Source organism: Rhineura floridana, chromosome 1 (genome assembly GCF_030035675.1).
Source record: "Rhineura floridana isolate rRhiFlo1 chromosome 1, rRhiFlo1.hap2, whole genome shotgun sequence".
Taxonomy (NCBI): Eukaryota; Metazoa; Chordata; class Lepidosauria; order Squamata; family Rhineuridae; genus Rhineura; species Rhineura floridana.
Window position 1 is genome coordinate 81780322 of NC_084480.1, and position 27634 is coordinate 81807955.

The following is a 27634-nucleotide window of genomic DNA, read 5'->3' on the forward strand; positions in this document are numbered from 1 at the left end:
TGTTTAATATTAAAAGCAAGTTTTTCACTGAACTGGGCACACATTTCAAATATCTAAGTTAAATGGTGCTGATCTACTTAGAAATGTCTAAAATAGTTTGTTTTAGAAACTTAAAAGTTAAAATACAATTACTTTAAACTTAAAATACAATTTAATGCTCATGACCATCTTTCCCTTTCAAGTTAACCAACTCATGGAACAGTTAAGTGGCATAAACATCCTTATGAAAAGTAGGGGAAGGGCTGTCTTGTTCTTGGAATCCCTAACATTACCTTGAATAAGTAATGTACAATTTTCTGAAATTTTCACTTTTTATAACGTTAGTGGAGAAAAAATAGCCTGTAATGTTTTTCTTTAGTTTAAATAGGACTCTATAATAGTTTAACTACTTCCTGTGATACCTCTTTAAAATTTAATTGAAATACAGCTAACTCTTTCCCCTCTTCTTATTGTTGATATGAGATGTTGATATAAGTTGTAGTTAAAAACTTTAATTATGGCCTTACAGTTTAAGAGGTTTATAAGATTATTTATACCTATTTAGGTTTGCTAATCGTTGTGATGTGGTTTCATGGTGGAATAATTTTCAGAAAACATTTCTATTCACTAAACTAGTAAAGGATGGGAGTGCAAAGTAATCAATTAAGCTTCATCATTGTGTATTAATGAAGTATATATAGTAATTTTTGACTTGGATCCTAAATTGCTCCTCCATGTATGTAAGGGGAGACAACTTGCAGCAGATCCCCTCTCCATCTGCAGCCGTATCCCCCACAATTCCCAGTTGTAATTCAATTCCCAGAACAGAGTTTAAGGTGACACTGGTGGCTGCCGGGGGGAGTGAGAGCCCCACCCAGTGAGTTTTGTTTCATTCATGGAACAAAAGTTAGGGTCCAAGCCTGGGCATAGGTATGTACTGTAATTATAGGTATGGTGTGATTTTATGTGTGTGGGATTGTTAGCACACACTTAAAGAGGCTATATCTCTTAAAGTAAAAATACATTTCAAATAATAAGATTAACAGATAAGAACAAGTGCAGGTGTGAGAACTGGGCATTAGTTTTGCTTAATGCACTTTAATGTAATTAGTACCCAGTGCAGTTTGATACTGTGTCAATGAGATGTTGATTTTGCATTGCTGATCAGTGTTTGACAAACAGAATGTATGTGTTGAAACATATTGGCATTACACAGTTTCATCAACTTGTTATTTAAATGTAGGTGTCTTGGCAGATACTTTTTTTCTGAGAATACAGAGGTATGAAGTCTGACATTCTTGTTTCTTATCTTTTAAGGAAAAAATTTGTATACAAATGAATATGTGGCAATTAAGCTGGTAAGTTGACCCTCGTTAATTCTTAAAATACAAGCTCTTAGATTTTCATAAATTTAGTGCTTTTTCAACAAATTGGTAGTATTTGGAATGAAAATTATAAGCCTTATTTAAACATAACACAGTTATCAGGATTATGGGATTGCATCTTTCCAAGTAATTACAGAATTTCAGCAGTATGAGAAATACAGAATCCCTCATCTCAATTAGACATCCATCTTCTCCTTCCCCAAACTGAATCCTAGAAAATCTTGAAAGGTCCTAGGTGTTGGGCCAAAAAACAAAATAAAAAAACCCTCCAAAAATTACATTCCTGATTTTGTAATGGGATCTATGCTGAAGAACATTGTCAATGGGTGTATTTTGATGTGATTGAGTCAAAGAGTAAGTAAATGGAACAACTTTGTAAACAATATGTTTCCAAGCTTACAGTCTGAATATCTTAACTGTTAATAAGTAAGCATGAGAGAAATTTACAGAGATCCATTTTATTTTTAGATGTGTTTTTTTTCTTATGGCTGATCAAAGTTGTGTTTGTGTTCCAAGAAGAGAATAGAAGTGGCCAGGTGGTTTTACTATCAAAATTTCTGGATAAATTTAATTAGTGAAGGAAATTAAACACACCATAACATCATCTTTCAGGTAAAGGCAGCTGTGCTTCCCTACTTCTCCTGAATCCCTTTAAAGTTACTTGACCAATTCTATCTTCACCTTTAGTGTAGGAGGTAGGTAGCAGTAGCAGGACTATTGCCTGGGAGGTGGATACAAACCTTAGTCTCCTCAGCCCTTTTCTGCTGTAACTGGAGAACAGTAATCTGTTGGAGCCAGAAAGTTTGGCCAGCTAACTGTGCCTGTTAAGAGCAAGAATTTTGCCACAGCTGTAACTGTTTCCTGGGGGGGAAACATATTTATTGGAGGCTGCAGTTGATGATGGGGCTATCCTGAAGGGGAGTCATTCCTTTGGATTGTGATGAGGGCATTCTCCATGGGTGGGTGGTTATGGATGGGCTTGTTTCTGAGTGAGACATTGGAGCAGCCGTGTGCGGGGGAGATGTGTCACCTGGCTTCCATATAAGATGGGGAATGTTGGGAAGCTTCATTTGTGGTGACAGCATGAATGCAGCTCATGAATAATGTGATTTAGTGTTGAGTCTACTCTAACTAGTTGTGGGTTTTTGTGATTATGCTATTTTATATTGTCTTGATAAATTTGTATAATGCTTTTATTTCTTTTGTATTAATATGCAGGTTACTGTTTTGGGGACCTTTGGGGCATAATAATGTAGCATAAATACCATTTAATGTTGGCCAACATGGCTACCTTTACTTTTAATACATCTGTTATGACTTGGACGTTTATGAATGTGTTTAAGATCTCCCAGTCTAGCCTGCCAGTCTTTTAACATTTCTATAGCCTTTATTCGTTGGAGGAAATAAGAGTCCCCAATGGATCAGTGCATATCTACTGCTACTACTACTATATAACCATGATTAAGAGTTGAGAAGCAAGATGTGGGCTCTCAAATTCCCTAAAATCGACTCCATTCCCAGTCTTAACAGTGACTTAGTGTTATAAGATTACCTAGGAATGAGATATTGGGGTCATGCAGTAGCTTGTTGAAAAACTCAGCATTACATTTGCACTAAGTGATAGTCAATAGAGGTCTAAGGAAGAGTGATAGTTGTAATGAACCAGTCCAGGTTCAGTCTCAGGACTCAATTCCCAAACCCAGGGCAATTGATCCTGGCAAGGCACAACCCCAGGCCTCCCCTTACTAGGGCAGAACAAACCAACAACAACCTTGTAAGGTAGGTAGACTGCCACCACCCCTTAACCTGGTCACCCACTCTGGGCCAAGGGGAAACCCAAAGTGCCAGAAAGAGTCCTGCCAAGGATTCTAACGGACAAGAGACAAAGGTGCACTCCTTGTCTTAGAGCCTTTGGCAAAATATCCAATTATACGGTAGTCCGTGGTCAGTTGACCAAGGTACCAGATTCAGGGCCGTAGTACCCCTGCAATGAACACACACTGGTAAATAAGAAGTAGCTTTATTAAATAAAATATACGTGCACAAATATAGCAGCAAATTGGTTCCTTTAAACACACGCCCCTGATGGCCAGGTAAAACACAGATTTGCAGTTACAGACAAAAAAAATAACAAAACTGTCTAGCCTAGTCTATACTTACAAAGAGGTAAACAGCAAAATAGCTTAATGGTTCCAAATCTCCCCAGAGATATATAGCCTGGATAGCGGATGGTAAAATGGAACCTCAACATCAGGTAACACCGTCAATTGAGGAACAAAGACCTAAGGTCTGAATCCTATTCTTATGGGAAAATGCCCAGCAACAGCCAGGTATTAATCAGCCAGTCAGGGGGCTTTTAGATGATGAAATGGTTCTGAAGTTTTCGTGCCTAACGGTCATGTACTCTCCAAACCTGATGTACCAGTCTCCACTGATAAACAGTGCTTGGGCCTAATTAACTAGCTTCAGCTGTGGAAACTGCAAAGTCATAGCCTTCACAGAGGCCCCACTTCAAGCAAAATGCATTGCCCACAATTCTTTACCTCTGAGCCATTTTAGAAATCAGGTGTTCTTGACAATAGTCATAGTTGATAGCAGCTGACACTGAATTAGTTTAGATGGTGTTCAAGTAACTTTTTCTGTGAAGCAACAGGAATAACTTTTTCCTTGTTCTATCATGACACTGCAGTCCTCCAGCTCTGATCCTCTGATAATTGTATGAACATAATAAGGAAATGTTTGCTCTGTTTTCCTTATTGCAGCTTTTTTGTATTGTATAAATTCCCAAACTATGTGCTGGAGAACACTGATGTGCCGTTAGAGGGGCTGAAGTGGTCCTTGAGAAGTTAAGCCGCGTGTATCCATTTATCCCCCAGTGCAGGGAGACCTGGTGCAGCCTCAGTTGACACCATTTTCTTTCTCAAGATATATATAACTAAGTAACAGTGTACTGGAATACTCTGACAAAGCGTGTACTGGTATTGGTGGATCCAAAAAGATTACAGTTGTCATGAAAGTGCAGTTGTATCCCTAAACTCTCACTGACTGGACAAAGAATAAAGTGGCAGGAGACAGACATAAGAAGGATGCCAATGTTAGTAATACTTCACTTGAGTGTGCCTCCAGTTCTAATCCAAGAAAAAAACAGTGTGTTGGGTATCAAAAGCGTGAGAAACAGCCATTGCCCATTTTTCTCTATGTGTGTTGGGGTAGAGCACATGGTTATGAACAGAATTCAATAGGTCACTGTATTAGTTCCACTTAAAGTTGCCTATGTCTATTACAGCAGAGTTGGGTTCATGTCTGGCAGATACTTTACAACTGTACCATGGAAAAGCTGATAGTTTTTAGGGTAAAATTTATTATTAGTATACCAGTAGTTAAACTAAAGTTTTTTGGGGAAAATCCTTAAAAATCTGAAAGTATGGTTTCCTTTTCTAGGTAGATACTTGTCTCTTAACACTTTGGTCAGAATATTTGTTTAATTATTATTGTTTGACAACTATACATATAATCTTCACATAGCTAAATCTTGTCTCAAGAAAACTTAAAAAAAAAAACTTCGTAAGGATATTGCCTACTTTATCTAGTAAATATTTCCACTAGCCAAGCCAGTGTTGGTATACGCAGGCCATAATACATTATTGGTTCCCTTTTGTAATCAGTACATATTTCATGATGAAGGCTTGTGTACAGTAACAGGAACAGAGAGATCGACTGTAATAGGTACCAGTGACAGTCCTCAGAAAAATGTAGTAAGGAAGCCAAGCCATAAATCACATGGTCTTCGATGTCTGTATACTAATGCACAGAGTGTGGGAAACAAGCAGGACAAACTTGAACTCTTAATACAGGAGGGCAATTACGACTTGATAGGTATAACTGAAACTTGGTGGGATGACTCCCATGACTGGAATACAGCGATTGAAGGATATAACTTGCTCAAAAAGAACAGAAGGAATGAAAAGGGAGGTGGAGTCACGCTATATGTTAAAAATGTATATCCCTGCACAGAAATACAGGAAGATGAGTTTGGTAGTTCCACCGAGAGTATCTGGATTAAAATTAATGGGGCAAATAATAAAAGGAATGTGGTGCTTGGAGTCTATTACCGACCACCCAAACAAGGAGAAAACGAGAATGTAACTTTTGAAAAGCAAATTGCCAATGTTTCGAGGAGTCATGATGTAGTAGTAATGGGGGACTTCAGTTATCCCGATATCTGTTGGGAGACCAATTCTGCCAAACACGGCCACTCCCAGAAATTTCTGACTTGTGTTGGAGATAACTTTCTCCTACAAAAAGTGTAGGAAGGAACCAGAGGATCAGCTATCCTGGACTTGATTCTAACCAACAGAGATGATTTGGTGGATGAAGTGGCAGTTATGGGAACTCTGGGGGGAAGTGACCACACCATACTTGAATTCTTGATTTTAACAGAAGCAAAAGCTGAGAGTAGCCATACGCGCACCCTGGACTTCAGGAAAGCTGATTTTAATAAACTCAGAACAATTGTAAGTACGGTTCCATGGCAAGCCACCCTAATGAGAAAAAGAGTCCAAGATGGGTGGGAGTTTCTAAAAAACGAAATTCTAAAAGCACAATGGCAACAAGGAAAAAAGGGGGAAACAACAGAAGAAGCCAATGTGGCTTCACAAAAAGCTTAGAGATGACCTGAAAACAAAAAAGGAGCCATACAGGAAGTGGAAAGAAGGCCAGGCCACAAAGGAAGAGTACAGGCAGATATCACGGAATTGCAGGGATGGTGTCAGGAAGGCTAAAGCTGAGAATGAGCTGAGGCTAGCGAGGGATGCTAAAAGCAACAAAAAAGCTTTCTTCAGGTATGTCCATAGTAAAAGACAGAGAAAAGAAAAGGTGGCACAGCTACCCAATGAGGATGGCAAAATGATAACAGATAACAAAGAAAAGGCAGAAGTGCTCAATTCCTACTTTGGCTCAGTCTTCTCCCAAAAAAGGATCTGTGACCCTCCCAGGAAACATGAAGTAGAAGGGGCAGGATTGGAGCTTGAGATTGATAGACAAATTGTCAAGGAATACCTAATCACTTTGAACAAGTTCAAATCAGTAGGGCCCGATAAACTGCATCATAGAGTAGTGAAGGAACTGGCTGAAGAACTCTCAGAACCGCTGTCAATTATCTTTGCGAAATCATGGAGGACTGGTGAAGTGCCGGCTGACTGGAGAAGAGCTAATGTTGTCCCCATCTTCAAAAAAGGCAAAAAGGAGGAACCGGGGAACTACAGACTAGTCAGCCTAACATCAATCCCTGGAAAAACTGTGGAGCAGATTGTGAAGCCGTCAATCTGTAAGCACTTTGAAAACAATGCAGTGATTACTAGGAGTCAGCATGGATTTATGAAGAACAAATCCTGCAAAAATAATCTTATCACAATTTTTGACCGGATAACCTCCCTTATAGAGTGTGGGAATGCTGTGGACATAATATACTTCGACTTCAGCAAAGCTTTTGACAAAGTGCCCCATGATATTCTGATTAGCAAGCTAGCTAAATGTGGGCTGGATGGAACAACTATCAGGTGGATCCACAGTTGGCTCCAGAATTGTACTCAGAGAGTGCTTATCAACGGTTCCTTCTCAAACTGGGCAGAAGTAACAAGTGGGGTACCACAGGGCCCGGTCCTGGGCCCAGTGCTCTTCAACATTTTTATTAACGACTTGGATGAGGAGGTACAGAGCATGCTTATCAAATTTGCAGATTATACCAAATTGGAGGGCATAGCTAATACCGTGGAAGACAGAAACAAAATTCAATGGACCTTGATAGGCTGGAGCATTGGGCTGAAAACAACAGAATGAAATTCAACAGGGATAAATGCAAAGTTCTACACTTAGGAAAAAGAGTCCAAATGCCCAGTTATAAGATGGGGGATACTTGGCTCAGCAATACAACATGTGAGAAGGACCTTGGAATTGTCATTGATCACAAGCTGAATATGAGCCAACAGTGTGATGTGGCTGCAAAAAAGGCAAATGCTATATTAGGCTGCATTAACAGAAGTATAGTTTCCAAATCGTGTGAAGTATTAGTTCTCTTCTAATCAGCACTGGTTAGGCCTCATCTTGAATACTGCGTCCAGTTCTTGTCTCTGCACTTCAAGAAGGATGCAGACGAACTGGAACAGGTTCAGAGGAGGGCAACAAGGATGATCAGGGTACTAGAAACCAAGCCCTATGAGGAGAGACTGAAAGAACTGGGCATGTTTAGCCTGGAGAAGAGAAGACTGAGGGGAGATATGATAGCACTCTTCAAGTACATGAAAGGTTGTCACACAGATGCCTGGATCTTTTCTCGGTCGTCCCAGAGTGCAGGACATGAAATAATGGGCTGAAGTTGCAAGAAGCCAGATTTCGACTGGACATCAGGAAAAACTTCCAAACTGTTAGATCCATACGACAATGGAATCAATTACCTAGAGAAGTAGTGGGCTTTCTGACACGAGGCATTCAAGAGGCAGCTGGACAGCCATCTGTCAGGAATGCTTTGATTTGGATTCCTGCATTGCGCAGGGGGTTGGACTTGATGGCCTTATAGGCCCCTTCCAACTTTACTATTCTATGATTCTATGATATGGTATATTATTGACTGATTGATTAATTGTCCATAAGTTATGCTGATCTACTGATGTTTCCCTTGTTGAAACCCTATTCAGATAGTGTTAGTTCATAAAGGGAGTAGAGTAACATGCTGGGTTTAATCTTAAGGTTTTAATTTTAATCAATGTTTTTTGCTGAACTGTATTGATTAATATTTTCAAACTACCTACTACAGCTCAGATGACTTGCTCAACACTGGATTTTGGCAACTTTTCAAAGACTCCAGCATTTTTCTAAGACATTTTTGGCAATAAGGACCACCAGAAAATGTTCACACCCTCTGCCACTGGCTTACAGGGCACTTAATACCCTGGTGATAAATACTAAAAAAAGAAACTCCTTGATATTAGAAATATATCTAAACAGATTCTCTGGGTAATTCCCCTTGTGCTCTGAAAAACATGACCAACCTTTTCCTATTCAGTATCATAGCATGATAGCCAATCAGTCTTTTAACAGTGAGTAATATTGCAATATTTTTCCCCGTGGAGGATACAATCCCATGCACCATTATTTGTGAGAAAGCTCCACTGAACTCAGTGATACTTACTTTTGAGTAGGCATACCTAGGGTTGGCCTATGAGTGGCATTATCAGCAATTGAAAGTCCTTTGGAGGAAATATCTCTCATTAGGAAGGGGACCTTTGGAGTAGTTTCTATGGTTTTATTAGTTATAAGTTAAGTGTTAGTATAAACAACTAGAAAATAAGAAGTGCTGCATCTGAGCAAGAAATTATTCTCTTTCAGGTGTATAGTCAGGAAGATTTTTAATCCTATTTTAGTTATTAGTGTTATTTAATTGCCTTCAATAATTGTCTCAGGGCAATCCCCAATAAAACCAGTTAAACACAAGAGACAGCAAATACGTATTTTAAAAAAACAAAATTGACACCACCGGTAGAGACCTTTTATCCAGTTGGGAAAGCCTATTAGAACAAAAATGTCTTCAATTGTTTCTAGAAGGTGTAGATGGTAGGTGCCTGTTGTATTTCAACTTGAATACTGTTCCATAGAATAGGGGCAGCCACATTGCAAGCCCTGGTCCAAGTTACTATGGGATTCTGATATATTTGGAAATTGCAGGAGAAGCTCTTCCGCAGACTGCAGTGACCTACTGGATATGTAAGGGATAAGGTGATTAACCTGGTCGTGAACTGTGTAGGGCCTTATATGTTAGTACCAAAAAATTGAACTTGATTTGGTAGCAGATTGGCAGCCAGTGCAAACCCTGCCAGCAAGGTGTTTAGTGCTGGTGGTAGTTTGCCCCCACAAGCAAGGTAGTAGCTGCATTCTGCACCAGCTGCAGCCTCCAAATGAGCTTCAAGTGTTACCCCCCCCCAGTGCATTGCAGTAATGCAAACCTGAGGTTACAGGTGCATGGATAACTGTGGTCAGACTATCCTGATCCAGGAACAGCTGTAGCTGCTTACCAACTGCAGTTGGTGAAAGATGCTCCTAGCCATTGAAGATACTTGTGCCACCGGTAACAGAGCTGGATCCAGGAGTACCCCAAACCACATGCCTGCTCCTTCAGGGAGAATGCGACACCATCTAGGGAAGGCTACTTACTGACTTCCTGGGAACCAGACACCCACAGAGCCTCCGTGTTGCCAGTATCCAGACTCAGCTTATTAGGCCTCGTCCAGCCCACCACTTTGTCTAGACATCTGTCCAGGGCTTTCTCAGCCATTCCTGGTTCAGATGTTACAGAGAAATAGAGTTAGGTGTCATCAGCGTACTGATGTCATCTTGATGCAAAACATCAAATAACTGCTCCCAAATGGCTTCATGTATCAAAGACAGTATAGTGTCCTGCAGTGCCCCATAGCTCAGAAGCAGTCATCCAATGCTATTGTTGGGAACTATCTCTGGAGATAAGGCTGGAACCACTGCAGAACAGTGCCCCAGAGACCCATCTCTTGTTGCCAATCCAGGAAGTCAATGAGAGATCTAGGGAGAGCAACAGGGTCACACTCCCCTCTCCCTCTCCCTCTCCCAATAGAGGTCATCCATAAGGGTGACCAAGGCACATTCAGTCCCAAACCTGGATCTCAACCCAGATTGCCTTGCCCCAAAAAAGTATGAGCTAAGCCTCTGGAGGAGATAGAGGCACTTATCTACATGGCCTGTGTTTCTACTGATCCTTGCTAGTGATTTTTGTGGTCAGGCCAAGAGTGCTACCATTTCACCAAAGTGCTGTGTTCTCTTCCTTAGGTGCGTGTTTGTATTTTCCATGCTTTGTGGTTGCCTGTGATTTCCTCTTTTAGAAACACTTCTTTAGTGTTGCTTTTAATATTCTAGCACTGTTACTCTAAGACCTTGAATCTGGGGCATGGACATCTTTGTGCATCCTTTTTCATTGTTAATAACAGAAGGGAAAGCACAGACACACATTTCTTTTGTCCCAAACTTCCTTGACATCAGCTTTGGGATAAAATCTGGGGAACTAGGCTGTGAAGGGAAATAATCTGTGTCTGTCTCCCTCCCTATTCTCCCCCACCTTTACTGAAGAGTATATGAAGCAGCATATTGTGAAAAGATGGACTGCAGGAGATTCAGGAAAGATGAGGGCAGTTGCACCTCTCTGTGTAGCTTCCTTTCCATGTTTCAGAGGATCAAAGAATGGAAAATAATTATTATATACACTGACTTTATATTTGGACATGTTTGTGAAATTTTTGAGTTTGGGGGACCCTCAAAACAGTTGACTGCCTTGGAGGAGTATCACTTGGGGAAGTTACCATTGCAGCAGATGGGAGGTTGTGTGTTTGTGCCCATGTGTTTTTCCTGGCTGCTTCTGGCTTGTGTACCTTCAAAGGTGAAGGAATTTTTTGCCCCTGTAATCACTCAGTTAACATACCTACAGACATTGCATCTGTTTTAATTCTGTCTTTGGAGTTCTAATGTTTATTCCTTGTATTTATACATGAGGGAATGAAATGGTTTTGAAATTGATAGTTTTCCCTATGAGTCCGGCCATCACAGCGGGTATTAGCTCCACCTATCGTGCGAAGGCAAGAATGTCTTTGAAGTCAAGACTAGGGGCGTCAGGCCCCTCCCACTCTCCTGTTCATTCTTGCCTTCCTGCGAACAAGATTGAAATCCTATCATTGAGATCCTATAGCGTAGAATTTAGCTAAGTTGTTTTCGTATTTGTTTACTTTGTGTTTAAATGTCATTTATCTCTGTTGCTTGTTTGAGGTTCTTTCCTCAGAGACCGCGGCTGAGGTTCTCCCTGATTGGTCTTTAACCTGTTATTTTTCGTTTATTCTCCTGCTTGTTTGAGGACCCCCACAGAGACCGCGGCTGCGGTGTTCTGTGGTTTCTGGCCGTTTTGAGCTTCGGGAGATCGCAGCTCTTTCTCTCCCGTAGCGGTTTTTCCCTGTCTCAAGCCGCGCTCTGTGGAGCCCTTGGAGAGAACGCGGCTGCGGTTCTCTCCCAGGCGGGAGCCTGCGGCTGTGGCTCCCTGCCTTTTTTCCAACCTATTTTTACCTGCCGGGGTTCTGCCTCCCTAGCGCCTGGTGATCCGGCTCTCTCTCTGCAACTTTAATTTCGCCGCGGAGAGCCCTGCTCCCAGCGGCGGCAGCGGCTTGCCTCCTGCTGCCTCATCCCTCACAGGCTTTTCTCGGCACTTTGATTTCGCCGCCGAGAGTCCTGCTCCTGGCAGCGGCAGCGGCTTGCCTACTGCTGCCTTATCCCGCACAGGCTTCTATCTGCTCTTTCTTCTTGGGGGTTTCTTGGAGCCGCTAGTGCGGCTATCGGCCCCGCGGCTCCCCCTGCGAGGCTGTGCTGAGCTACCCTTCCCCCAGTTTGTTACCAGACGGCCGCCATTGCTCTGTCTTTCTCTGCCATTTTTAGATCATTTTTTCCCGCTCTCCTTTTTTCCGTGCGCCATTTTTGTTGAATTCAAATTTCCCGCCTTTTTTGTTACCCCTTTATTAACCATCGGATACCTTCCCTGCAAGCTATCTGTATGTGTGTTGTCTGTGTGTTGTAGACAGAGTTACACAGGGCTTCCTCACACACAAAATTGCTGTGACTGTATCATCAAGGCTGGAGTTTTAATACAGTGGCTGACTTGTACTAAATTTGAATTATATTCAGTACCATCAAGGCTGGAGCTTTAAATCAGTGGCTGACCTGTACTAAATCTGAATTATATTCAGTATTATCAAGACTGGAGCTTTAATATCAGTGGCTGACTCGTACTAAATCTGAATTATATTCAGTATTATCAAGGCTGGAGCTTTAAGATCAGTGGCTGACTTGTACTAAATTTGAATTATATTCAATATCATCAAGGCTGGAGCTTTAATATCAGTGGCTGACTTCTACTAACTGAATTATATTCAGTATTATCAAGGCTAGAGCTTTAATATCAGTGGCTGACCTGTACTAAATCTGAATTATATTCAGTGTTATCAAGGCTGGAGCTTTAATATCAGTGGCTGACTTGCACTAAATCTGAATCATATTCAGTATTATCACGGCTGGAGCTTTAATATCAGTGACTGACTTGTACTAAATCTGAATTATATTCAGTATTATCAAGGCTGAAGCTTTAATATCAGTGGCTGACTTGTACTAAATCTGAATTATATTCAGTATTATCAAGGCTAGAGCTTTAATTTCAGTGGCTGACTTGTACTGAATCTGAATTATATTCAGTATTATCAAGGCTGGAGCTTTAATATCAGTGGCTGACTTGTACAAAATCTGAATTATATTCAGTATTATCAAGACTGGAGCTTTAATATCAGTGGCTGACTTGTACAAAATCTGAATTATATTCAGTATTATCAAGACTGGAGCTTTAATATCAGTGGCTGACTTGTACTAAATTTGAATTATATTCAGTATCATCAAGGCTGGAGCCTTAATATCAGTGCTGACTTGTACTAAATCCGAATTATATTCAGTACATCCTGCTCCTTCTGTGGCCGTGTACCGCGCCTGAAATCCAGCCTACAGCACTAATCTGAACTATATTTTGTACATCCTGCCCCCTCTGTGGCCGTGTACCAAACCTAAAATACAGCCTATATTATACTAACGCTGATACCACAGTGCATTCTGCCCCCTCTGTGGCAGTGCACTTAGCCATCTGCCAGTGTATTCTACCCCCTCCGTGGTCGTACGCTGTGCCAGTTCGGGTCTTTACATCCTGCCCCCTCCGTGGCAGTGTACTGCACCCAAGTTAATATAAGATGGCAGAACAGCCAGGCATGTCGCAATCAGCCAATATGATGCCAGATCAGCCAGGCATGTCACAAACAGCCCAGCCACAACACTCCAAGTTGACTAAGTCTAAGCATGTTAAAGTAATGGCTAAGACAAAACATATTTCCAGCCATAACAAACCAAAGCGGCCACGCTATGCCTCTGTGCCAACCACCACCACTACCACAGCAACTCAGGCACACATAAACGATATACTTCATTCCCCTGCTGCTTCCTCTGACGAGGAGGTTTTTGCTGGCTTTTCCACTCAGCTTTCACCTAACCAGCCTCCCTCCGTTTTACCGCCCCAAACATCTGCTCCAATACCGGCTCAGGCACAAACACCTGCCACAACCGGGCTGCAGCTGTCCCCTGATTTCCTCTCCCAACTTCAAGCCATGCTGGCATTTATCACCCAAATGCAGTCACTACCACAAGTTCCGGCCATACCTTAACTCAACATGGACCAACGTGCGTGTCATGAAGCTCATCCTTCCTGCTCACCAAATCCCTTCGATATAGCCAGAGGCAGATGTATTGACGAAGCCTCGTATGCGGAGGAGTCAACCTTCACTGACCACGTTGAAGGAGATGACTGGAGCGACGATTCAGATCATGAGGAGGATACATCGTATCGCTTGTTTAATGCCTCAGACTATCAGCCCCTGGCACGCAGGGTAGTTAATACCCTTGGTCTACAGACTGCGCCTTCAACTTCTTCCGCACCAGCCATCAAAGGGGCCAAGGTTCTCAAATCTCCTGCACTTATTGAACACTACATCCCGGTCCCAATTGCCAAATTGGTCTCTGAAGAATGGGCTCAACCATTTCAATCTTGCCACTTCAAGAACCTGGCTGACAGGCTTTACGCCCTAGCTCCGGACTTTGCCACCAAGTTACACGTCCCTGGCATAGACGAACCAATCGCTCGCCTCGTTTCATGATCCCTTTTGCCCAGGGAAGGGGAATCCCAACTAAAGGACACTACTGAGCGTCGAATAGACTTCACCCTCCGCAAAAACCACGAGGCCACTGCCCTATCCACGCGTGCCTCCGCTTTAGCCTCCATTTTCTCCAGAGCAGCTATGATGTGGCTGGATGGTCTTCTAGAGGACACTAACCCTGATCCTGTCGCCCTCAGAAGGTCACTGGTAAAGTTGCATAAGACAGCAGCTTTTGTGCCCGATGCCACCTTGGATGCCACTCATTTGGGGGCACGAGCCATGACGGCTCAGATAGTCGCTCGACGGACCCTCTGGCTTTGCCACTGGCAGGCTGATTCAGCGGCCAGAATGAATCTGGCCAGGTCTCCTTACTCCGGATCGTTACTCTTCAGCGAGGAAGCTCTAAAGGCAGTGCTGGTTGATCCCAAAGACGCCCACAAACTGGTTCTGGCCACTGTCCAGAACATCGACCACAGGCCTTCCAGGCGCTTTCCTTCCTTCTGTACTAACCAGCCCTTTCGAGGAACGCGGCCAGGAGGACGAGCCCACAATGTCAGATTCTATGACCCCAATTCATCCAGGGGCTCCTGGAACCGACGCTTCCAGGGCAGAGACCTACGGCTGGCTTGTCAACGTCGACAAAAGCCATCTCTAACCAACCCAACGCCTACTACATCTAGGGGCAATGTTGGATACCCTGCAGGCAATGGTATTCCTGGCTCCAGATCGCATCACTGCCATCACAAGCATCGCAAGGTCCCTGATGTAACAAACATCAGCAGACGTCATGCTTCTAGCCAGGGCGCTCAGAATGTTCATTTCTACAATCCATATTGTGCCATGGGCTTGAGCCCACACTCGGCATCTGCAACGGACTTTACTGCCCTTTCAACAGGACATTGCCAGCTCCAACCATTGCAAAGTTCGCTTGATCCCCGCACTGCGCCTATCATTCCGCTGGTGGACGAGGTCCCAACACCTCTCCAAGGGCACGCCGTTCAGAGAACCACACAGATCTGTTGTAACCACAGATGCCAGCCTCATAGACTGGGGAGCCCACTGCAACTCCCAGTACGTTCAGGGGGTTTGGTCCACCACGGAGCAGACTCAAAGCATCAACTGGCTGGAGCTAAAAGCTGTACATTTAGCTCTAATTCATTTTCAGTCTCTGTTCCCTTTGGACCATGTCCTCATTCGAACGGACAACACGCGTGTAAAATCACATTTGAACAGACAGGGGGGCACCAGGTCTCGTCCTCTGCAGGACTTAGCCTCCCTCACCTTCGTCTGTGCAGAACAACATCTACAATCCCTGAAAGCAGAACATCTCAGACGGATTTGGAATGTGACAGCAGACTGGCTCAGCAGACAACAGGTGTTTCCGGGGGAATGGAAACTTCACTCAGCCATTTTCCATCGTCTTCAGAGTCGGTTCGGCGAATGCTCAATCGACCTGTTTGCCTCCAGTCGCAATTGCCAGCTTCCCAGGTACCTTGCCCGATACCTGGATTCAACAGCGGAAGCAATGGATGCTCTGACAATACCGTAGCCAGACGGTCTCTTGTACGCCTTTCCTCCCATACCATTGTTAGCCAAAACCTTGAGGAAGGCGTGAGCCGAGAGGGCACAGCTGGTTCTGATAGCACCATTTTGGCCACGCCGACCGTGGTTCTCAGATCTTCTGGCAATGTCGATGATGGATCCTTGGACACTTCCAATCAGGCCAGACCTCCTATCCCAGGGTCCAGTACTGCACCAGGACCCTACTTGGCTCAATCTAACAGCGTGGCGTTTGAACGGGGACATTTGAGGTCAGCTGGACTGTCTGACGCTGTGATTGATATTATTTTGGCCTCGAGAAGACCATCCACTACTCGTATTTATCAACATACCTGGGTGGCTTTCTCCAAGTGGTGTCAGTCCCACCACCATGATCCATCCCAGGCCACTGTGCATCAGGTGCTGCAATTTCTCCATAGCGGCTTTATGATGGGACTTCGACCCAACACTCTACGTCGACATGCGTCCACTCTGTCATCCATTCTCTCAGTGTCCTCTCCTGGAGCTCCTATTTCCTCACATCCGTTCATCAAACGTTTTTTGAGGGGAGTCGCCCTTCGCTCTCCGGCTGTTGTCCATCGGTTTCCCTCATGGAGTTTGCCGAAAGTTCTGCAGGCTTTGCAACGCCCTCCGTTTGAACCCATCAGGACTGTGCCCCTACGTATGCTGTCCTTCAAGGTCTTGTTTCTGATCGCAATCACATCTGCCAGACGCGTTTCGGAGTTGGGCGCATTGTCTTCTGCTCGACACCTCTGCGTCTTCCATAAGGACTCTGTTGTGCTGAAGACTGATCCTTCCTTTCGTCCCAAGGTCGATTCAGTTTTTCATTGCAACCAGGACATTGTTTTGCCTTCCTTTTGCCCGAATTCTACCCATCCTCTTGAGAAGTCTTGGCATTCGTTAGATGTCTGGAGGGCTCTCAAGACCTACCTGTCTAGGACCCAAGAGATTCAACGAACGGAGTCTCTGTTTGTATCCTTTCATCCAAGGTTTATGGGGCCTAAAGTATCCAATCCTACCTTATCCCGTTGGTTAAGGGCATGTATTACTTTAGCATATGAGTCTCTGAAGCTGTTAGTTCCAGCTAGTAGAACGGCTCATTCTACCAGGTCAGCTGCCACTTCGGCTGCTTTTGCCACTAATGCTCCTGTTGCCGATATTTGTAGGGCTGCAGTCTGGTCTACCCCACACTTGTTTATAAGGCATTATAAAATTGATCGCTATGCCTCTGCTGATGCATCTTTTGGCAGACAAATGTTGCAACAGGTTCTTAATGAGGATTAGCATCCGGTCCCACCCTGTATGGGCTGCTTTGGTACATCCCGCTGTGATGGCCGGACTCATAGGGAAAATGGACCATTGGTCTCACCTGAAGGGTGATTTTCCTATGAGTCCGGACATCACGACCCTCCCAGTTGGAGGATTATATATTTTCTAATGTGTTCTATATTACTGTTACGCTATTATATTTAAATTTAAAAGTGAAGTCAAGACTTCTAGTTCTGTTATACCGCTATGTTGGAGTCATGTTACTATGCATGGTACTATTGTGTTATTTTCCTGCTGCCAGGCCTGTTGGCCTTGTTCTTGTATTTTTAGATATCTCTCCTTAGACTTGCTGCGAATGAACTGGAGAGTGGGAGGGGCCTGACGCCCCTAGTCTTGACTTCAAAGACATTCTTGCCTTCGCACGATAGGTGGAGCTAATACCCGCTGTGATGTCCGGACTCATAGGAAAATCACCCTTCAGGTGAGACCAATGGTCCATTCTATATGTATGTAATATGGACTACACATTAAATGTAAACATATTTTCAATCTTGTAATATGAGAAATTGCTTTGAGAAAATTGTCCAAGTCTCTTACGAGAAGGAAAGCTTGTACAAATTGAGGAGACTTTTCTTCATAGTCCAATTCTAATATTGATAAACACTGGTACAGTCATTTCAATTTTTATTAACAGTTTCATTAATGTGTTTCATCGAGAACCTGGGTTTTAAAATAAAAAATCTTGATCTCTTCAGGAGCCAATGAAGTCAAGAGCACCACAGCTGCACTTGGAATACAGATTCTACAAGCAGTTAGGATCTGGAGGTAAGTATACTTTTAGCAAGTTGTACAAGAATGTGAACTATTACTAAAATGAGCTTAAATATTGGTGTATAATAAAAAAGTGCCTGTAGTTTGGTATACAAATATTTGTGCATTCTGTCCCACACAGTTTAATGTTAATAGTCACAGCTACTTCCTAAAGACTGCACATTTCACTGCAGCAAACATTTGCCTGATGACAATTCTCCATTGAAATCATTCACCAAACTTATTTTACTTCTGCCAGTGTTCAGCATCTTTGTTTACCCTGTGGAGTGTTTGGTATGGATTTTTTTTCAGAGGAAAAGCAGCTGCTCTACCTCCTTCATTGCTAGGCTACTTTAAAATGGAGAAAGGATTGTTGGGCATGTGGCTGCAATATAAGGTGCAGCTTGACCTTATGAGTAGTATCAAAATTTAGTGCGAATATCACAGTGCAGTACAACTTGATTAGGCAGCTGTGTTCAGAAAAGATGCTTCTGCTTTTTTCCATGAACAGAGGAGGGTGCAAACATTATGAGCTGTTTTCAGTCTGTGTATGCTATGCCTAGCATTATGGAAATAAGTCATAGGATAAGGTGTTAACACAGCAACTTGTAATAAACTTAGCTAGTACTCCACTCTGGGGAATTAATAACTTCTGCTGCCTTATACACCATAGGAAGATGCTAATGTTTTCTTACTTGGGAATGACAGAAACTGAGAAACCAGAAATGCAGGGAATAGAAAGTATTGCTTCATACCTCTGTCAAGTCTGAAGCTCCTCAAAATCTATTTGGATCTACTAAGAGGATGTCAAAACTAATGTGCTGGGAGCACTCATTTTTTTTAACTTACGCCTCACCAATTCTCTTGCCATTTCTTTCAGTACTGTTTAGTCTTCAGTGTCCTTATTTACAGCAGTAACGCCATGGATTTTATTATAGTGAAATTATATTGAAATTTCAAGCTGTAATGTATGTGAGAAATAGGATGAACAGAAACATACGTACAGGTTTTTGTAGATTGTGCAGTTTGCTTGCTTATGTTGCATGTTCCCTGAAACCCCAAATGACAAACATGTCATAGTAGCTGTGAAAAATGAGTTTCTAGTCTCTTTGTGCTCCAGATTGCAGTAGATTAATGCCTGGTTGTTTGCACATCATATTAAATTGAAGTTAAAATAAACTATGGTCTAACAAGCAGCATGCTGAAATCATGGGCATCCTCATGCTGGGGATCAAACAAGTCAGTCTAGCTCAGGGGTGGCCACTCTCTGGCTCTCCAGATGCTGCTGGACTACAACTCCCATCATCCCTGGCCATGAGCTGTGTTGGCTGAGACTGATGGGCGCTGTAGTTCAGCAGCATCTGGAGAGCCACAGAGTGGCCACTCCTGGTCTAGCTTGTTATGACTGAACCCAGGCTTTTGGTTTGTTCATTGGCTCACTGCTTGTGGTTTGTTTGGAGGAGACAAGCCACGAGCCTGGGTTTAGCTATAATGACAAGCCGGAAAATTTCTTTTCTCCTCGGTGTGGCAGGAGCTGGGGGGTGGGGAATATTGAAATGTCCCCATCTGAGCAGCATACACCAGCATGTTCCTTGTTCACATAAAACTGCATTTCATTTTAACTGATTGAATGAGATGTGCAAACCAAGCCAATTCAATTTAGGTTGATAATACTTTTCATATAGAGCAAGAAGTTAGCTTATGCATATGATAAACCCAGTTATGATGATAACTTTTAAACCGCTGCTACTAAGACAGGTGTGTTAGATAATGAGAAGAGTAGTCACACCATTGACTCACCTCTTTTCACTCTGTTTGGCTGTAATCAACACAAAAGAACAAGAAAATATATTGTTAGTCAGGTGAGAAAACTCAGAGGCGAACATACTCCCCTTTCATGCTGATTGGCTTTTACGTGGGAACCCTGCTGGGATCCTGCTCCCAAAAAAGTAAGGGGTCTTATGATCCCTGCAACCCTGGACAACTATACCCCTGGCAATTTGTATCAAGTAGATAGATTTAGGTTAGTTATATGGACACTTTTCTTAATTACTTGGAGTTACTGAAAGTATCTATTAATCTAGTCATTCATCATGCACTATGGTGATAAAATTAGATAGGGAATTTGGCCTCCTTTCATCATTAGGCTCATTTCATTATAGCCAATACACACAAGGAAACTTGTACCTAGGTCATAAAGTCCAGTCAGAAGGCTTACAGGAACATAGCTCCTTTGAGGTGAGAATCGTCTGGGTGGCCCTTAGAATCTTTCAGTTAAGTTGCCTGGTATTGATCCGTAGTATGTGTCTGACTTTGAGCAGAAAGATGAAGAGTTGTGAATTTCAAGTTTCTCTTGGTTCTGTTGTACAATGAGGAGTTTCAGATCTTTAATCCTGCTGGGCTTGTGGTATCTATGTTTTTTTAGGTGCTTGTGGTTTTTCTAGAGATGGCCTATGATGATGCTTGTAATAATTTAGCAATTTCTTCTTTATACTTTCTTATATATTTGACCACTGTCATAAAGTACAAAAACAAACAAAAAACACCATGTGTCAAGGCTTTAGAGGGGAATTGGTCCCAGGCTATGGTCTGAAGGCACGTAAGGCCAGCTCCCTGCTGAAGCTAAGCAGGGTCAGGTCTGGTCAGTGCCTGGATGGGAGACCACCTGGGAACCATATGTAAGCCGCTTTGGGTTTCAATCATGAAAAGAAAGGTGGGGTATAAATGTAATAAATAAATAAATAATAAATAAATTGAGGATGCTGAGGTGTTGGAGTGTACCTCTTAACTAATGCTCAAGTAGCCAAGTCATGATGGTTTGTTGTGACAGCTCCTGCTGCTGTGATGTGTCCCATCTGAGATAACAAAAGAATGAAGGAAGCTGCCTCATACAAGGTCAGGCTTTTTATCGATCTAGCCAAGTATTGTCTACTCTGACTGGCATAGACACTTAAGCAGCAGCCTTTCCCATCACCTGTTATCTTACTCTTTAGCTGGAGGAGCCAGGGATTAAACCTGGGAATCTCTCAGAACTCATTCAGACTTGCATCATGTTACTACACTTAATTTAGTTGTTAGATGTAATCATCGCTTTCCACAGCCAAAAGAAGTCCCAGAGTTACTTACAGAAAACAGAAAACTCTAAAATACATTTCATTACTGTATATCCATTCAGACAGTGACCTGGATCATACATAGTACTCAGTGGACTGTATGTCAAAGTGGTTGTGGCTGAAGTTTATAAGTGGCCATGGTCAGCATTTAATTGTTTTTAAAAGACAAATTTTGGGCATCATAAACCTTTTGGCATCACAGAATTACAGCAGGGCACCTGTAGGAGTCAAATATTTTTTAAAATTTAATAGAAAATTCGGGGAGGGGTCTTGAGGGAGCCACAAAAAGCCTGTTCGCATGGAAGTGTGGAAAACAATTGGAGTAGTCAATTAAAAATTCCCAATCTTTATTTTTTTTTAAAAAAAGAAACATTTTGGGGAGCCAGGAATACTTTTTGGTATCACAGCAAGTGATGTTAAAATTTTGAAAAGGCCTTGGGAAGTCACAGTGGAGGACCCATAGGAGAAATCAATTTTTTTTAAAGATATTTTGGAGGCTCTGGAAAAGTTTTGAGTGGCTGGTTACAGCTCACAGGTTAGTCACTCCATTATGTGGGCAAAGACAGAGCTGAAACAGTCATAGCTTTTGTTGAATAATGATATTTGTACAGCAAATTCTGACAGCATCACAGAGAGTAACATACAGCTTTCCTCATCACTGGTCTCTGCTGTTCCAGGTCTTGCTTGTGGCCTGCATTGGACTTGGTGAAGCATGTACTTGCCTTCTGAGTATTGGATGTCTGGTTATTTGTTTAGTGCACTGTCTCACATAGTTTGCACTCCCACATATCACATAAGTGCATGCACACACCACAGAGACTGCCTCTTCCATCCTCTGCAGTTTGGCCTGAAAAAACACACATTTTATTACCACCCACCCCCAGCCTAATTGCCAGAGGGAAGGTGATTTTTCAAGAAGATTACAACTAGGGAGGGACGGTTTAACTCTTTCCTCCCCATCTGCAACCCTCCTGAAGATGGTCCTCAAGCTGTAATTATGCTTGAGGGGAAAAACTTGCTATTGGTTTCAATAGGATTTTTCAGTCTAAAATCTGCAGGGAGGAGGGTGTAATCACAAGAGAAGCAGAGAGATACTGGTGCATGATGTAGCTATATTGGGATGTAATACCATCAGGAAAGTATCCAATATAGAGAGTCGAACTGAAACTCTTTCAGCTACTAGAATTAATAGAATTAGATATTTGAAAGGGTCCTCAGAGGTCATCTAGTACAATCCTCTCCTTAATGCAAGGTCTGCTATGCAGCATGCAGCTACACATCCACCCTCTGCTTAAATACCTCCAGTGAACTGTTTGTTCTTCTTCATGTACTGTGTGTCTGATTCTGTCAAGATTCATTTCTTAACATTTCTTGAGAGGTTCATTTCTTGAGGTTTTAGCCAGCACTAGCAACAAGTATAGTGTCTGATTTTCATGAGCAAAGGTGGATTTGTACCCAGCTGCCTTCCTTAATGCAGGGGGAAACACATGAGTTTGGAAAGGATTTATGGCTAACAGAGCCTCCCTTTCTGTGCAGTGCATACTTCCCCTGTGTCTATATGAGTCATTGCTGCTGCTTGTTGAGCAATAGAGAAGTGTTAGGCATGCACACACTTAGCACACATTGGAAGGGAGGTGAAAATGCTGTATGTGGCTAGTCTTGTCTGTGAGGGGCCTTGTCCTTTCAGTCCAACTTGAGGTGGAAATGTGTGTCTATTCTGTAGCTAGCTAGAGAAAGGTAGAATGGACAAGGCAGACAACTTCTAGTACCTCTACACAAGCCATTCCCATGACTGCATTTCAATATATTCTGCTCTCAGCACTGACAGAGGGAACAGAGAGAAAGAGGGAGGGTAGCTGAAAAAGAGAGGGACCACTTAGAGAGGAATACTACTCACGTAGAACACAAAGCCAGGCCCGGCTGCAGTGGATCGCCAGGTTAGGCACTGGCCAAGAGCCCCTGTGGCTGAGTGGGTGTAGTTCCTGCTCTGTGATCTGTGCTAGCATCAGTCGCAGAGCATGCACCCCATGACCTGATGTTGGCGTGGATCGCGGATTGGGAGCCACTCTTCCAGACAACACACTTCACTGTAGGCATGGTCTGATTGCTCCACTTCCCACGTTCCCGCATCAGCACACTACATGCATGCTTACCACCACCCAAGATGGTGGTGGGGGTGTCAACACCTTGCTGCCATCTTGGGCGATGGCAGGTGTGTGCACAGTGCGCTAACACACTGATGTGTCCAGGTCTATTTAAGCGCATGGGTGGCAGTAGTGATGGCCCACTGCAGCAGGGTTAATTTGATTTAAATCGTCATTAAATTGCTTCTCTGAATGACTCATTTTAATGATTTAAGTCACAGTTTAAATCACTAGTGAGGACATCTAATCAACTTTTTGTAGTAGAAATACGTTATTGTTTAATATAACCTTAATACATATTTAGAGATGTAGGTTTCATTAGAGGGTAATAGTAAGCAATTATTCTGAATTGTTTTCAGATTAATTAAAACATGGGTTGATAGTTTGCTCATTTTAGTACTAAAGCAGAATAAACTTGTGAAGTCATTTGTGAACAGCTCCAACTGTTCAATTAATCATCATATTTTTGTCACGATGTGCCAGAATCACCACCACCAAACAGGCTTTTAAATTGTACTAAGTTTGTTTATTCTTCTGGTTAGTTTTCTTCTTCAACAAACAACAACATTAACAAAACATACATATGGATTTTTGGATGGTTAACTATTTTAGTTTTTAGATAAATGTAAAGTTTTTAAAAAGATAAAATTTAGGCAATCTCAACCAAGTCAATTTGGGAAACTTAAAATATTAGGCAGTACAGTTAACTTAGTCTTCTTCACCTTTGTCTTCCTTGTTCATTGTCTGGAAAAAAAATACAAGCTTTCCTGCTTTTTCAGTTCCTAACTTATTTCTCAATTTAGAATGACTTAATCCAAAGGAACAAAAAAATCTCTGTACAACTGCAGAAGAGGCTATTGCTGTTAAGACCTGGATTAGCACTTCTGTGGTTTCCTCGTTCAGATCTACTCCCATCTCCCCAGATTCTCTAATTATTGACTTTTTGTATCTTTGCACTTAGAGAAAGAGCAAACATGCACTTCATGTACATCACCTGCAGAATAGGACTGATCAGGTTATCTTCCATCTCCATAAACTGCTGTTAACATATTCATAGAATATAATTAGAAGTTGTATAACTAGTATTCATGATGATATCTTGACCTAGGCTCTTTTTTTTACTAATTGTTTTAAGAAAATTTTGAAATCTCATTTAAATTGAAAACATCTGATAAAAATTAAAAAAACTGACTTAAATAAAAAATCAATTTTTTTAAAAAAAGCATTGATATTTATCAACCCTGTGCTGCAGTCTGTTGCTAGCCCTTCACAGAGCTGCCACCTCAAAAGGGCTCTAGTACCTGATAGATTGTTTTCCATAGTTCACTGGCCCTTCATAGAAAAAATGTTCCCCGTCCCAAACTAAACTGTCCACTTCCCCTCACCACACACCGATTTCTGCTGATTTCTCTCCCCCCCCCCCAGTTTTGTAGTTCTGATGTTATAGGGCTTACTCTGGCATAGTTACAAGAGATAACTGGTATTCCAGTATAATTTGGAATTAAGAGGTTAGTAAAAATCCTATGCTTTAACTGGTGTAGTTTGAGGATAGGGTTGCTGTATTAAGTAACTGAATAAAGGACCCTACTCTCACATACACCATTACTATAACAGTGAAATACATCAAATGGTGCTTAGAAATTATGCAGTGAAACTTGTATGCAATATATATTACAATTCGTGGCTGAAGCATCACGACACAAATATTTTCAAAAATGTTCCTTGAAAATATGTGAAATAAAACACTAGAAACCATTTTGTCTTAAAAATAGGATTGTATTTCTTTGCCCAAGGAAAATTGGTATGTTCTGTTAGTGAGCATTAAGAAGCAGTATAGCTTTATATATCAGCTATTGACAGATACAGTTTGTCTTATGTTTTACAGCATTTTTTTTATAATGGATACTTAAACACTGGCATACAACTGTTTACCCTAGTTTTTTAAACATTATTTATGGTAGAAAGAGATTGATAATGATTGTGATAGGAAGAGAGGTACAGGCATATCAGTGTCGACATACCTCTCAGAATGAACAAGATGTGTGCACTACTATAATCCACTTATATACATAGAGGGAAAATGAACTTAAAACCATTTATTTCAGTGAGTCTGCTTGGAGTATGTCCTAAGGCTGTAATTGTTACCCCACTTACCTGGGAGTAAGTCCCATTGAATTCAGTAGGACTTACTTCTGAGTAAACATAGTTAGCCAAGTATCACCCATACTCTATAACATGCCATTCTAGATAATGTTTCATAAAATTGCCACTGGGATAACTTACTTTTCAGAGTAGCTGGCCCAAGCTAGGGAAGAAATGCTTTTAGTTCTTGTCTATGCATGGTCTAAAAACAACACCCCCCCATGCAACTTCTGTTAGAGCTATGTATCATTAGATTCAGGTCGGCTTGACTAATCCAGTGTGCTATAAAGTGTTTACTTTTGTGCTCCATAAGTAAACCTCATATTTATTTATTTATATTTTATTTATTTGTTTCATTTATAAACCGCCCATAGCGAGTGGCTCTCTGGGCGGTGTACAAAAGGTTAAAATACAAAATCACAATAAAATCAGCCTACAAACAATGAACACAAGCAGGAACAAAAGAAAAGAAAAATTTTTAAAATTATAACATAAACGCTTAAAATGCCTGGGAGCATAGCCAGGTCTTAACCTGGCACTGGAAAGATAGGAGCGTAGGCGCCAGGCGTGCTTCTTTGGGGAGGCTGTTCCACAGTTCGGGGGCCACTACAGAAAAGGCCCTAGATCAAGTAACTGTCCTCCGGGCTTCTCGATGGGTTGGTACCCGGAGGAGGGCCTTAGATGCTGAGCGAAGTGACCGGGTAGGTTCATAGCGGGAGAGGCGTTCCACAAGATATTGCGGTCCCACGCCGTGTAAGGCTTTATAGGTCAAAACCAGCACCTTGAATCTGGCTCGGAAACAAATAGGTAGCCAGTGCAAACGGGCCAGAACAGGTGTTATATGTGCTGACCGGCTGGTCCTCGTCAGCAGTCTGGCTGCTGCGTTTTGCACTAGCTGAAGCTTCCGAACTGTCTTCAAGGGCAGCCCTACGTAGAGCGCATTACAGTAAATCATAGGATTTAGAAATCTGCATTAACCTGATTCTGTTGTAGCAAATGGAAAAAGAACGTTCAGTCTAGACACAGGCAAAATGCTAGAAATTCTAGCTTCTTTGTGTAAAAATACTAATGTTCCTTGACAGTAATTTTCTATTTAATCTTGATAGGCAGTAGTGTACAATGACCATTAAGTAGACAAAGTGCTAGACTTTCCAAGACACCATAAAAGTTAGGCTTCAAAAAGTTCATTATGTCGCTTATGTGTGCATGATTCTTTGCAGTCAGGTTACTGAGCACAATTATTAAAATAAACTGGCAGAGCAAATAATAAAATACCACCATTTAAGTGGCGGTTAAGGTGCTGGACTACGACCTGGGAGTTCGAATCCCCACACAGCCATGAAGCTCACTGGGTGACCTTGGGCCAGTCACTGCCTGTCAGCCTCAAAGGAGGCAATGGTAAACCATCTCTGAATACAGCTTAGAGAGCCAGTGACTGACCTGGGAGACCAGGGTTTCAATCGCCACACAGCCATGAAGCTCACTGGGTGACCTTGGGCCAGTCACTGCCTCTCAGCCTCAGAGGAGGGCAATGGTAAACCACCTCTGAATACCGCTTACCATGAAAACCCTATTCATAGGGTCGCCATAGATCGGAATCAACTTGAAGGCAGTCCATTTCCATGGTCCAGGCTGCTGTGAAAAGGGAGAACTTAAGAATTCTTTAGTGAACCAACTCTTTCCTGAAAAAAGAAACTTAATAGTGAAAAATAGCTTAAAGCCTATGGAAATCTTTGTGTAATTAGTCTCCCATTGATACGTGAGATGGTTTTTAAGACAAAAGTGTATTGAAATGACTGACTCCTCATTTTCCCAGATGGAATACCTCAGGTTTACTATTTTGGCCCTTGTGGCAAGTATAATGCCATGGTGCTGGAACTACTGGGACCTAGTTTGGAAGACTTATTTGACTTGTGTGATAGAACCTTTTCTCTGAAAACTGTTCTTATGATAGCCATACAGTTGGTGAGTATACTTCTATTTTGTTTTTTTAAATGGTCTTCCATACAGACCATAATGGTTTTCCTTTAACTGGATGTTCTTTGACCAAATGCAGAAAGGGTGTGCTGTCTGGTTGCTTAAAACCATGTTAGGGTTGTTCTCCACTATGTTGTTCTATAATTCACACTGTTAGATGTTTGAAGACAAAAGGCTGGGTCCAGAAATCCCATGAGAAGAGTTATAGTCACGGAAGGAAGGACAGGTAATTTTCACAGATCCCCTTGAAAATCCTGGAACACTGTGGGAGATATCTGGAGGGGGAAGCAGTAATCAGCAAAAAAATTGCCTCCTCCCTTCTACTAGAGGAAACCTCTGCTTGTCATTGCTCCTTCTGTGAATGGAAGAAGGTCTTCTGTTTGTAGAGGGGCTACTCTGGATCCAAGACACATCTTTGTACTTCAATAAAGACATTAGTAAGCAAAACATCCAGT

At 42.2% G+C, this 27634-nt stretch overlaps 1 protein-coding gene across 4 annotated transcripts in view; it reads left to right on the forward strand.

Annotated features, from left to right (window-relative positions):
* CSNK1G3 (casein kinase 1 gamma 3) overlaps window positions 1-27634 on the forward strand; it is a 96936-nt gene that overhangs the window by 28795 nt on the left and 40507 nt on the right. For 2 of the 4 annotated variants that reach the window (XM_061625028.1, XM_061625036.1), the window contains exons 3-5: window positions 1297-1337; window positions 17749-17818; window positions 27019-27167. In XM_061625028.1, the coding sequence (XP_061481012.1) occupies window positions 1297-1337; window positions 17749-17818; window positions 27019-27167 (260 nt within the window). The remainder of the gene's footprint in view (window positions 1-1296; window positions 1338-17748; window positions 17819-27018; window positions 27168-27634) is intronic. The other 2 variants (XM_061625046.1, XM_061625055.1) reach the window with 1 other exon arrangement.